This window comes from Argentina silus (genome assembly GCF_951799395.1).
Source record: "Argentina silus genome assembly, chromosome: 20".
NCBI lineage: Eukaryota > Metazoa > Chordata > Actinopteri > Argentiniformes > Argentinidae > Argentina > Argentina silus.
In genome coordinates, this window is record NC_139674.1 from 1,537,619 (window position 1) to 1,551,172 (window position 13,554).

Sequence of the window (13,554 nt, forward strand, 5' to 3'; positions counted from 1 at the left end):
CCAACGTAATTTGAAGGTTACAGAACTGATGGATTTTCCAAAACAATGTGCTCACCAAACTTCACACAGTTAGGGTGACTGGCAACTGGCCTGTAGTTTAACCACAAGACTGACACTGATGGAGTAAATTTGTCATGGAGTAAAATGCTTTAATTTCTCCTCCTTTTATAATTCTCTTCGTTTTTGATCCTGCTCTATCTTTTAAACAGTAACCTGGCTGGTGAACTTCACAAGTGCCAAAATGCACACGGAACAAATAGTCATGTAAAATGTAGGCCTATTGCATGAACATGTATTTCCAATAGTCCCAATTTTGCCCTGTTTTATTTCATGGATTTCATGGATTATAATTGAATAGCCTATTGCATGAAATGCGACACCCTGTTTAAATTATGAATTACAATAATAAATCATATAATTGTGCCAAAGCCCAATGATTACGAACACATAGAAACTGTAAATGTAAAAAAAATTAAATGTAAATGTAGAAACTGCAAAGAAAAGGCTACAAATCATTACCAAGACATTCATAAGTTATTTCTGTTGATTTAATTCCAGATCCGTGTTTCCATTCTTTGTAGCTTAATTGCTGCGTCTCCCGGAGATCCACTTATTGTCTGTTTCAAAAGTAAAAGTAATTCTATTGACTATATTGGACATATGGTGAAGGACTGAGGACAAATGAGGAAAGATTTAGACCTATTAGATTAATAGAGCTTCTGTACATGTTGTGTCTATTGCGTGGTTTGTAACACCCGCTCCACACCAAGGAGGGAGGGGCCGAGGACAGGAGGTTTCATGCTACAGTAATAGAGAACAGCTAGGCCATATCACTAGCAAATCTTCATTAAAACAAGGAACACATTTTTTTGCGGGCAAAAAAAAACTGCCAAAGACTAGGAATGTTGGCTAGGAATAATGCAAGCTCTTAATGTTCTACGTAATTTAAACCACCCAAAATCCCTTTATGGAATGGGTCTGTAATGGGCAGTGATCTAGCCTACAGTAGGCCAGAGTTGGCACAAAAATTCAAAATGATGTCCTTGATAAACATTATTTCGAACAAATCGGCTGCAGCAGCGACATTGAGCCAGCTGCGATGTCGGTATGCTCGTATTAAACACTGGCCCACTGTAGATAATTTATCATCTTCTCTTCGCTACTGATAATCAATTTTTAAGAGATGACAAGAGATTAGATTCAATTTAAAAGGGCAGGTCACACACGCCCTTGTAACACTACAACGATAGTGCATAACAATATTTGATTGATCAGCAGCCCAAGGACAGTATTATTTGAAAGCAATCAATCAATGTTCATTTTTGTTAAGAGGCAAAAATGTGGACATTTGTTTTGTAAATGCGGCTGTGTGCGACATTTCAAACATCAGGGATTAATAGTCATTGAGCTTGAAATTGACAATGGTTTCAGTTTTAATCATCCAATAGGGCCTATACAAATTATTTAGGGACATGTTGACAAACTGAACATGAGCAGCAAATGGGGTAGATGGTGAAAACCTGAAGCGGGTTGTTAGACTGTTGTTAACAAAGGGATGGAGAAAGGTGAAAGGGGAATTGAACGTTGCAAAACACGTTTTGCGCTCTTTGCACAATGTATACATAGGCATCTCTGTCACAGCCATGAAGTAGGATGGGAGATAGAACAAATCTTCTCTGTCCAGCCTTTTCTATTCAGTCACAATCCCAATGAAACCCCAAATCCTTAAACCTATATCACATGAAATCCTAACTTTATTCTGTAATCCATAGAATCAAATCACAGTTTATTTATATGTATGTATTTAGGCTGCATCATCTATTATTATGAGAATAGATAAGGATATTTGAAAAACACAAGTTGGTCCTGGTTAAGATAATTGATATTTAAACAATTTCCACTCTTCATGTCTCTGTAATCAACCTGATCTGATAATCAACTCTGTTTGGCCAAATACAGAAGATATTCTGTCATTTGCGTAAGGAGTTCATCTATCTATCTATCTATCTAGCTGGTTAAGCAAGGCTCAGCAATCGTAAACTAGTCTCTCTCTCTTTTATTTTCGTGATTATTTTTGTTACAAGGAAGGAACACAAATGTTAGCACTGTCAGTCATTTCTACCACAGAAGGATGGATTTTTTCAAACATCCTTCAAAGCTCTTTCCTCCACCCTGTGGTGGCTTTCAGCAGCACTTCACACGTCTTCACAACTACTATCTGCCGCAGTAGTGCAATGACAACATGCATATTTTAAACAGTGCACACTTCTAACCTACTGTATACTTTGGATTGGAGTGTTTGTAAGATGTTTTAAATATATTTCCGGAACCCATGGGATCCAATTGCCACACTTAGTACACAGTTTGTTGGATTTTGACTATGAAAATCATTAGGAAGTGGAATATGGACCGAAAAAATATATGGGTCAATTGACTACAGCTATGGTTACAAAGGTTGAACATCCCTTTAAGATACTTAGAAATCATTTGATAAGAATTGGCCTAGTATTCTAGTGCTTACATAGAGGTCAACACAACATCCTAGTACTGAAAGGTGTTTGTTACATGAAGTCCAAAGAATACAACATTCTAAGTAAAAATACTATATATATTATGTATTTGTGAACTTGTTTTGCCTTTTGTTTAGAATTAGAATTGTGTTGTTGTTTTTACAGTGGTGTTGACACATGTTGCATAGTTGGTTCAGATGGAGAAGAAGGACGGTATCAGAATCCTTTTATGGCCAAGTATATTTGCACATACAGGAAATTGACTTGGTGAGGTTGGTGCATGGACATAAAAAACAAATAGCAAATATTGACGATAAATTTACAAAATAGCAAAATATTAACAAAATAGCATTAACTACTTTACAAATTTACAAAAAAGAGCAGAGGCTGTGAAATGATTATGGGGCATGTACACTATAAGTTAGAATAAGTCTAAATAATTATAAGTTACAAATTACAGTGCATTGTGTGTGTGACAGGATGGGGGGGGGGGGGGGGGGTGGAAGTCCCAGAGTCAGTGAGAGGCAGGGGGCTTGTTTGTGAGCCCCACTGCCATGGGGAAGAAACTGTTCAGGTGGCGCAAGGTTTTAGTCTTGATTGACCGTAACCTTTTGCCAGATGGAAGTCTATGGAAGAGGTTGTGACCAGGATGGGAAGGGATGATGATCTTTCCTGCTCTCTTACTGGTCCTGGAGTGGAACAGGTCCAGGAGAGATGGCAGGTTGCAGCCGATGACCTTCTCGGTTGACTGAATGATCCGCTGCAGTCTGCCTTTGTCCTTGGCAGTGGAGGCAGCGAACCAGACGGTGATCAATGAGCTGAGGATGGACTCAATGATGGCCGTGTAGAACTCGACCATCACTTTCTGCGGCATGTTGAATTTCTTCAGCTGCCGCAGGAAGAACATCCTCTGCTGGGCCTTCTTGATGGTGGAAGTGATGTTCTCCACCCACCCGAGGTCCTTTGAAATTATTGTCCCCAGGAATCTGAATGACTCCACAGTGTTAACTGGGGAGTCACACATAATGAGGGGGGAGGTTGGGGCTGGGCTTCTCCTGAAGTCTACTACAGTTTTTAGGGCGTTCAGCTCCAAGTAGTTCTGGCTGCACCAGGAAGCCAGGCTGTCAACTTCCTCTCTGTAGGCGGCCTCATTACCATTGGAGATTAATCCAATGAGGGTTGTGTCATCCACAAACTTCAGGAGTTTGACAGAAGGGTGGCTAGAGGTGCAGCTGTTGGTGTAGAGGGAGAAGAGTAGAGGAGAGAGCACACAGCCTTGTGGGGCTCCGGTGCTGATGATCCGGGGCTCCGAGACAAGCTTACCAGGCGCACCTGCTGCTTCCTGTCTGTCAGGAAGTCAGTGATCCACCTGCAGGTGGGTTCAGGCACGCTCAGCTGGGATAGCTTGTCCTGAAGGAGAGCTGGGGCTGGTGTTGAATGCAGAGCTGAAGTCCACAAACAGGATCCTGGCGTAGGTGCCGGGGGAGTCTAGGTGCTGGAGGATGAAGTGAAGTCCCATGTTGACAGCGTCGTCTAGAGACCTGTTGGCTCTGTAGGCAAACTGCAGTGGGTCGAGGAGGGGGTTGGTGATGGCCTTGAGGTGGGTGAGCACGAGGCGCTCAAAGGTCTTCATTCTCACAGAGGTCTGTAGTCATTAAGGCCTGTGATCCTCTGCTTTTTGGGAACTGGGATGATGGTGGATGTTTTGAAGCAGGCAGGTACCATGCATTCAACCAGTGAAGTGTTAAAGATGTCCGTAAACACTGGAGATTGCTGGTCTGCACAGTGCTTCAGTGTGGAGGGGAGACAGCGTCTGGTCCAGCTGCCTTGCGGGGGTCCTGTTTCTTTAACAGTTTGTTGACGTCTCTCTCCTGGATGGAGAGAGGTGCGATGGGGGGGAGGGGGCTGTCTGGGTCCATTGTGTAGGGGGGCGGGGGCTGTTGTAGTGTCTCTGTCCAGGCTGGGAAGATGAGATAGCTGTGGAGGGGGGTTGGTTGTGTTGGTCAGGACTGTTCCATTGTCTGTCAAATCTACAGTAGAAGTCATTCAGGTCATTTGCAAATCTGAGGTCATCCATAGAGTGGGGGGATTTGGTTTTGCAGTCTGTGATCACTCGAAGGCCTTTCTAGACTGACGAGGAGTCGTTGGCTGCAAATTGTTGTTCCAAAGCTAGTAGTAGAAGCTAGGTATGACTGATGAGTGTGAATTACACTGGGCCTTCTGGTGTGTGTGTGTGTTATTGTCAGGATGAGCCTTTTCACACCTCCCGCTTCCCGTTGGATGATGGCACCATAACAGATTGTTTTACCGGCACCTCAAGCTGATCCTGTGAGTGTGTGTCTGTATCTCAGTGTACCTGCAGATAAGCTGGTGTGTTTTGTGTGTGTGTGTGTGTGTGTTTCTGTGTATTTCTGTGTGTGTGCGTGTGTGTGTGTACCTTAGCATATGCTTGAGTGTGATTTGTGTTTGTGTTTTCATGAGGAGGTGACAGTACAGAGGCCTATGAAGCGAGCTAAGGGAGTTACAGAGCTAACTTTGACCAAATTCGGGATAACCCTGGTCACAAAGGTGGCTCACCCTTTAGCCAGGTAAATTACTATAGCAACTTATCCTGAAGCTAACCTACTCAAAGAATTTGTGCCCTATGCCGCGTTCCCAAAATCATCACCTCTCAGGAATAATTGCGTAATTTCATTCAAAGCCATATACGTAGGTCAAATATGATCATGTGCTAAAACATTGTCAAAATTATCGCTGATACTTGTAGGCTGAAATAGTAAAATAATATAAGGATGCATTTGACTTATCGTATGGCATGAACAGTTTATTCAGTAGAAAGGTTCTTATGGTGAAGGACGCATCTTGGCGGTTGATTCAAGCAAGCTGAGTTAGCTGACGTTCATGGCATTTCGGCAACAATGAATATGTGCCGTGGCTGAACGTAGCCTATGGACTGAGAGGCAGCACTACTGTAGTCTGAACGTAGCCTATGGACTGAGAGCCAGCACTACACTAGTCCGTCTGACCGTAGCCTGTAGACAGAGGCAGCACTACTTTTAGTCTGAATGTAGCCTATGGCAGCACTACTGTGTTTGTGTGTGTGTGTGTGTGTGTAATGTATTGCTTCGTGTCTGGGCTCTCTCACAGGTGTGAGACAGGCTGTGTGAGCTACTACACACAACACTTGTCCTAGCTGCTGAGGTGAATGCTCTCTGAAAGGAACACACTCTCTGGGAGGCCAGAGGGTCACACCACCCAACAGACCAGCCTGCTGCTTTTAATTAAAGAGGGGGAGGGGGGAGGTTGAGAGAGACAGGAGGTGTTTGAGTAGTAGGGGAGAAATAAAGGGAAGGAGGGGGAGAGAGAGGAAGAGAGAGAGTGCATGCCATAGAGCACGATAACAATGGACAGAGAGAGAGAGTGAGAGAGAGAGGGGAAAAACAGAGGGAGAGAATTGTCTAAGGCAGGAGCTTCTTCGGTTACAGAGACAAATAAGGAGTGACAGACATCAGTGAGACAGAGGTTTCCCAGGGAATAAGCCTCCTATCCCATCATACTGTAGCCTAACACACAACACAACTTTACACGTCAGTCACTGTAGCCAACATCAAACTCATCACTTCTGTCTTGTCTCATTCTGACTAGACTTGCTAAATGATTCTTCCTCTTGGTGAGTGTAGCTGCAAACTGTCTTAGTCAGAAGTGGTTGTCACACAACTCCAAGCACACCTCAATAGAGTGGTGCATGACATCTGACAGTCAATTACCGTAGCATCATAGAGAAATGTGTTATATTAACAATTTTACTGCCAACTACTGAAGAGAGGTGGCGGATCTGGTGGCCTGGTGTCAGGACAATAATCTCTCCCTGAACGCAGACAAGACCAAGGAGATGATTATTGATCCACGAAAGAAGAGTGTGCAGCACACACCACTGCATATAGATGAGACAGAGGTGGATAGGGTGAAAACCTTCAAATTCCTCGGAACCTACATCAGCGAGGATCTTACCTGGTCTCACAATGCACAACAGAACATTAAGAAATCCCAGCAGCGACTGTACTTCTTAAGAAGGCTGAAGAAATTTGGCATGCCATCCAAAGTTCTCAGCAACTTCTATAGATGTACAGTTGAGAGCACCCTTACCAGTTCCATCACAGTCTGGTATGGAAACTGTACAGCCCAGGACAGGAAGGCACTCCAGCGTGTGATAAAAACTGCACAGTATATCTCAGGAGCAGCCTTCCCCTCACTTCAGGACATTTACAACACCAGGGTCACCAGGAGAACACACATCATCATCAGGGACTGTACACACCCCCAGCACAGACTCTTCACTCTCCTACCATCAGGCAGGCGCTACAGGAGTCTGAAATCTAGGACCACCAGACTGACAAACAGTTTCTATCCACAGGCCATCAGGCTTGTGAACAAGCTACCTCACAAAGCCCTCCCCCTTCCACCCCCCCACATCACTTGCATTACTTGACTTGACTGATCAACTGTGAACTCGACAGACATTCTGACTGCTGCTGTGACTTCACTACTGTTTGCACTACTACTGTTTGCACTAAATACCTCATGCAATTTGCAACAATGCATAAGCGCACTTTATAACTTTATAACTGTGATCCACCAGGTGCAATATAGAATTTGTATATGTATATATGGAACTAGTTTTTTTTTCTTCTTTAGTTTAGTCTGTTGTGTTAGGGGGGACTAGCAAAGTAAGATTTTCATTGTGTGGTGTAACTGTCTGTTTACTGTGCATATGACTAATAAATATCTTGAATCTTGAATCTTGAATCTTGTATAAAATGCCATATTCAACAAGTTGCAGTCACCCCCAAACAAAATGCACTCTTGACTGGAAATGAAAGTTATACAGACCGTGCCTTTAACATACCCATTGCCAATCATATCATCTTACTTCCTTGATGGACAAACTAAATGACTTGTTGTTTACCCTGAATACGCCCTGCTATATTAATTATTGTGACTGACAGGGCACCTCTCATCCTGTCAGACAGGACGATAAATCAATCAATGCTCATTGCACAGGGTTCTCCCCTTCCACGCAGGCATAATAATCAATCACCGCCCGTTACATCCACACATGCTGATCCATCAGCTTGACGCGCCTTGGTGGAAGATAAGGAAAAGAAGAGAAGACAGGGCGTCAGAATAGAACGATGGAGTGATAAATGCAATCTGTCATTCGGCCACTCCGAATAAGAATGAGCATCATTACGAGGTAAGGAGAGAAACTGGAGTAGATAAACGGTACATTAGTGTCAATAGAGTTCACTCATTAACACTGGACAAGATGACATATTGATGGATTTCAAAAGGCTTAATGAGCTGAAGTTCTCCGTTAATGGGAGAACTGTTGCTGGGTTTCTGATATAAGGCCACACATGGTACAAAATACGGTGTCATTGCATTTGCAGAGCAAAAGAAGAAGACATTTGTGACTGTCATATAACAGGATAATTGGGGCCTTAAGCTCTCTAAATGAAAAACAACAGAAGACTTGAGGGGTAGGCCAAGAAATAAAAAATAATAATAATCACATTATCATTTTTCTTGAGCGTCAATTATGGGTGCATCTCAATCATCTAAAATTCTCCTAATTTCCACTCCTTCATCTGCCAAGATGAAGAAAAAGAATAAAGAAAAAGAGGACAAGTGAAATTTACTAGAAAACACAAAGCAAAGATGCCAATTTAGACTAGTGAGATGCACCCCATACAACTAGCCTACGAAGTATCTAGTCTTTTCTTGGCACTATTTACTTTCTTCCTACCCAATAGCTGAAACCTTCTACATGTTCTACCTCCTCTTTGAAAAGAATTTGAGCTCACATCAGCAACTCTTTGAGTGTGTGAGACAATTGAGATAAGAATGCCTGTTGAATTTTCCTGAAACCAGTCAGGATTAAAATGCCCATACAGAGAGTATTGATTTTGCTTTGGTAAGATAACCAGTTCCTAGCTAAATTATACCTGGGAATCAATCCAACAGTTTGGATTTGAAATCAAAATATTATTATGGAGTCAAAGTAGAGATTCTCAGCTTTAATTCTTCTTTTTCAGATTGGGTTCACCATTTAGAAATTACAACTTTTTACTCTCCCTATTTCAGGGCTCCAAAAGTATTGGAAATCATATAATGTCCAAATAAAGTACTCATGTTTAGTATTTGGTCGACAATCCTTTGCATGAAATAACTGCCTCAATGTTCAATTGGATTTAAATACGAAGATTGACTTGGCCCATCAAGAACTACCTGCTTTTTGGCCCTGAACAACTCCCTAGTTGCTATGGCAGTATGTTTGGGATCATTGTCTTACTTTATGATGAATTTGTGAAGGCATTTGGAGGCATTTGCTTGTAATCGAGCAGACAAGATGTTTCTGTACACTTCAGAATACATTCTGCTGCTGCTTCTGCTGTCAAACTTCCCTCACTCACCCGCAATCACTCTTGTTTACAGATAAGACGAATTTATCATGTACCAGACAGTTTTCCAGACCTCTGCAGGCTTTTTAGGTACTGTTTAGCAAACTGCAACCTGACCATCCTTTTTGAAGATAACTAGTGGTTTGCACCTTGCAGTTTGCCTCTGTAGTTCGGCTGGTGACGTATTCTGTGGGTTGTAGTCTGACACATTCACGCCTACCTCCTGGAGAGTGTTCCTGATCTGTGGGACAGTTTGACCGAAAATTGGTGAGCAATTTTCAGTCATCCACTGTAGAAGTCTTCCTTGGCCTACCAACACATTTGAGATTTCTGAGCTCACCAGTGATTTCTTTCTTTTTAATGATTTTACAACCTGTTGATTTTGGTTAGTCTAAGGTTTTGGCTATGTTTCTGATTGTATTTCTGATATTTCAGCCCCATAATGACTTCCTTGACTTTCAACTTGACTTTGACGGAACACACCTGACTAAAAACATACACCTGTCAAACTACTTTTGGTGCCCTGAAATAGAGGGACTATGTATAGAAATCAGATGACACTCAACTCTTTCTCTCTTTTCCCCCTTCTGACTCACAGGTGGCAACATGTGTCTCTGCGTGTCTTGCAGACATTTCTGCTTGGATGTCAGCCCACCATCTCAAGCTCAACCTTAACAACACTGAGCTGCTCTTCCTCCCAGGGAAAGCCTGCCCTCTCCAATTCTCCATTGGAGAGGGCAGAAGAGTTCTCTACTGTGACCTCCTCCCATACAGCCAAGAACCTTGGGGTGATCCTTGACAACCACTTATCCTGTGTGGCAAACATCACAGCAACAGCACGCTCCTGTAGATTCTTCCTCTATAACATCAGAAGGATATTCCTCACCAGAGAAGCAGCACAACTTTTGGTCCAAACACTTGTGATCTCTCGCCTAGACTACTGCAACGCACTCTTGACCGGTCTCCCTGCCTCCACCATCAGGCCTCTGCAGCTCATCCAGAACGCTGCCACCCGTCTGATGTTCAATCTCCCCAAATTCTCCCATGTCACTCCCCTCCTCTGCACCCTTCACTGGCTTCCGGTAGCAGCTCGCATCAGATTCAAGACCCTGGTGCTCACCTTCCGGGCGGCAAAGGGAACAGCCCCTCCCTACTTGCAAGCAATGGTCAGCCCCCAAGCCCTGCCCGATCACTCCGCTCTTCCACCTCGGCTGGCTGCCTGGCACCGTCGCCTCTATGTGGATGCAGCAGCCGCACTACTCGGTCACAGCTTTTCACTGTCCTGGCGCCCCGCTGGTGGAACGAGCTTCCCACTACTGTCATGACTGCAGAGTCACTACCAATCTTCCGCTATAGATTGAAGACCCATCTCTTCAGGCTACATGTTAACAGTCCCTCCTAAAGACATCTTCACCCCCACTAGCCCCCTGTACAAGTTTTTCTCCTGTTAATTAAAAAATAAATAATCATAATAATAATTTTTCCTTCTTCTAGCATTGTGACTGCCCCTGGTCCGAGCATTGATTACTTTATCTTATGATGACTGATGGATAGATGATTCACTTACTTAAACAAATGTATTTGTTGTAAGTCGCTTTGGATAAAGGCGTCTGCTAAATGCCATAAATGTAAATGTAAAAAGGGTTGTAATTTCTAAATGGTGAAACCAATCTGAAAAAAGAAAAAACACTGAATTAATGATGAGAATCTCTACTTTGACCCCCTATTAATTGTTTGATTTAAAATCCAAACTGTTTCCTCTTTCCAATACTTATGGAGGGCACTGTATTTGCACTGTTTTGCATCACACAATAACTCAGTTATTCATTGAAATACCCCACTTCTTATAGAAATAATTATGTCTATCATAGTTTTTTGTCATCTCTCTTGATACATGCATCATTCTGTCATTACCTTTTCAACAAAGAGGGCAGAAACAACATTGTCTCCCATACATATGTGAAGAGTGTTGCTAGCGACAGACACACACACACACACACACACACACAACACAGGAACAAACCGAGGTATAAAGCGCCATCAATCAGAGCCCCTGACCCCTGGGGATTACATCATCATCGCCTGGTTTAACAGCCAATCAGTGCCTTGCCAAGGCTGACCCCCCCTCATGAACCTGTCTCCTGTAAAACTGGAGGTAATCAGAGAGAGAGAGACACACACACACACACAATCCAATGATTGTGTGTGTGTGTGTGTGTGTGTGTGTGTGTGTGTGTGTGTGTGTGTGTGTGTGTGTGTGTCTTACCTTAATGTACCCTCCTGTAGAGACCAACACGGTGTTGTCGGGGGAGAAGTGCAGGTCGGTAACCCAGCCACCGTGTAGCGACTCCATGGTGTCCTTGTTGTCACGAGAACAAACCTTCAGCAGGCTCCCATCATTTACGTTCCACAGCTGAGGGAGACATTAGTGGGATCAGACATGGGAGACATTGGCTTAAAACACAGTGAAAGACCTCTATATGGCAAACAAACGGTTAAAATAGGTTAAAAATTGTGAAGTGCCCCTTTAATTGGGAACTTGATTCATTTGCGGCACCTAACAAACATTCAGGCCAAATCCTCATTCATACAAGCTGTTCCCAATCCATCTAACCCTCAGTAAGTAAAGGGTTAAAATATCCATAGTAGTCGTAACTTTCTGGCCATGCTGAAAAGGTTGGAAGAACAGTGATACACCAATGTGAATACGATGTACATATACTTATACAACAATATGTTCATTAACCATGACCTTAACCCTTAGCCTTATGGGTAGCCACTAGCCATGGCCACTTTGTCAGCCATAATTCAGACATATTTGAGGGGTGAAAAATCCACTTCAGCATCAAAAACTGCTCAACCGATTTCTCTCAAATAAAAAGCAAAAAACAGTCAAACCGTGTCTTAGCCCCTGCTTTTTCTTTGCAGACTTTACAAATGACTTGTTCAATGACATCTCAAACACATGCAGTGTTGTATGAAATGTCAACACAGGAACACCATCACAGAGCGATACGCGTTTTTAACGAGAAAAGCATAGACAATAAACAACCATACAGTATTAGTATGGAGGACTTCAATACATTCATTTTAGACTTGTTATGCAACCTAACCATGAGCCATATTTAACATCATGTGTGATTCACAGAGAATGACTCACATTTGTTTCCATAGAAACAAGATGGGATATTTTTAAGTCCATGTAATTCAATCTGATGGATTCTGCCAATCATGAATAATAGAGTAGTTCAGGCTAGGGACCACCAGGGGGCACAGTTCACACATTAACCAATTGTATAGGCTCTGTTCCCATTCTCTAACTTTCTCCTGAAGGATGCACATGTTCACTCTGCCTCATGAATGCATAATGGGACAGTGAAGCATTTCTTCTTTGGGCTCTATCACCCAGAAGTCTGGATTTGAAATCAAACAATACTATGAGGTTAAAGTATAGATGCTCAGCTTTTATTTGAGGGTATTTGTGTGCATATTGGTTTCACCATTTAGAAATGACAACACTGTTTATACATAGTTCCCCTATTTCAGGGCACCAAAGGTAATTGGAGAGATTCATATAATGTCCAAATAAAACACTCATGTTTAGTATTTGGTCGACAGTCCTTGGATTAACTGCCTGAAGTCTGCGACCCATTGACCCCACCAGACGCTGGGTATATTCTCTGGTTATGCTCTGCCAGGCCTGTACTGCAGCCATTTTCAATAGGATTTTAATCTGGAGACTGACTCCCACTTTTTGTCCTTGAAAAACTCCCTAGTTGCTATGGCATTTTGGGTCATTGTCTTACTGTTTGATGAAGCACCTTCCAATGAATTTGGAGGCATTTGCTTCGAGCAGACAAGTTGATTCTGTACAATTCAGAATACATTCTGCTGCTGCTGTCAGCTATCAGCAAGCATGAATTAAGAAGTTAGCCAGTTCTAGTGGCAGCTATACGTGCCCAAACCATAACACCCCTTCCACCATGTTTCACAGATGAGGCGGTATGCTGTAAATCGTGGGCAGATCCATTTTCTCTAAACGTTCCACTTGTAATCACTCTGGTACTCCACAAGACCGTTTTCCAGACCTCTGCAGACTTTTTAGTTACTTTTTTGAGGATATCTAGTGGTTTATATCTAGTGGTCTAGCTGCATCACTGTGTGGGGCGGTAGCTGCACCGAACACAGCAGGAAAGCACTGCAACGCATAGTGAACACAGCTGGTAAGATCATTGGTGCTCCACTCCCTTCCCTGCAAGACACTTACTCCACCCGCCTCACCCGAAAAGCTACCTCGACTGTGAGCGACGCAAGCCACCCCGCACACAGTCTGTTCAGCCTCCTGCCTTCTGGAAGAAGGTATAGGAGCCTCCGTGCCCACACCACCAGACTCACGAAAAGCTTCATACCCCAAGCTGTCAGGAAGCTAAATTCTCTCCCCTCACTCCCCCCAGCCACATCCTCCAGGCTGTCAGGAAGCTGAAACCCCCCCCCCCCCCCCAACCCTTCAGCCCCACCCCCCCTCAAAAAAAAAAAAAAAACACTACGGACTCTGGACAATCTACTATTCTATTGTTATAATC

At 43.2% G+C, this 13,554-nt stretch overlaps 1 protein-coding gene across 4 annotated transcripts in view; it reads right to left on the minus strand.

Moving 5' to 3' along the window:
- apaf1 (apoptotic peptidase activating factor 1) overlaps nucleotides 1-13,554 on the minus strand; it is a 78,508-nt gene that overhangs the window by 22,568 nt on the left and 42,386 nt on the right. For all 4 annotated transcript variants that reach the window (XM_083692428.1, XM_083692429.1, XM_083692426.1 and 1 more), the window contains one exon: nucleotides 11,238-11,384. In XM_083692428.1, coding sequence (XP_083548554.1) covers nucleotides 11,238-11,384 — 147 coding nt within the window. The remainder of the gene's footprint in view (nucleotides 1-11,237; nucleotides 11,385-13,554) is intronic.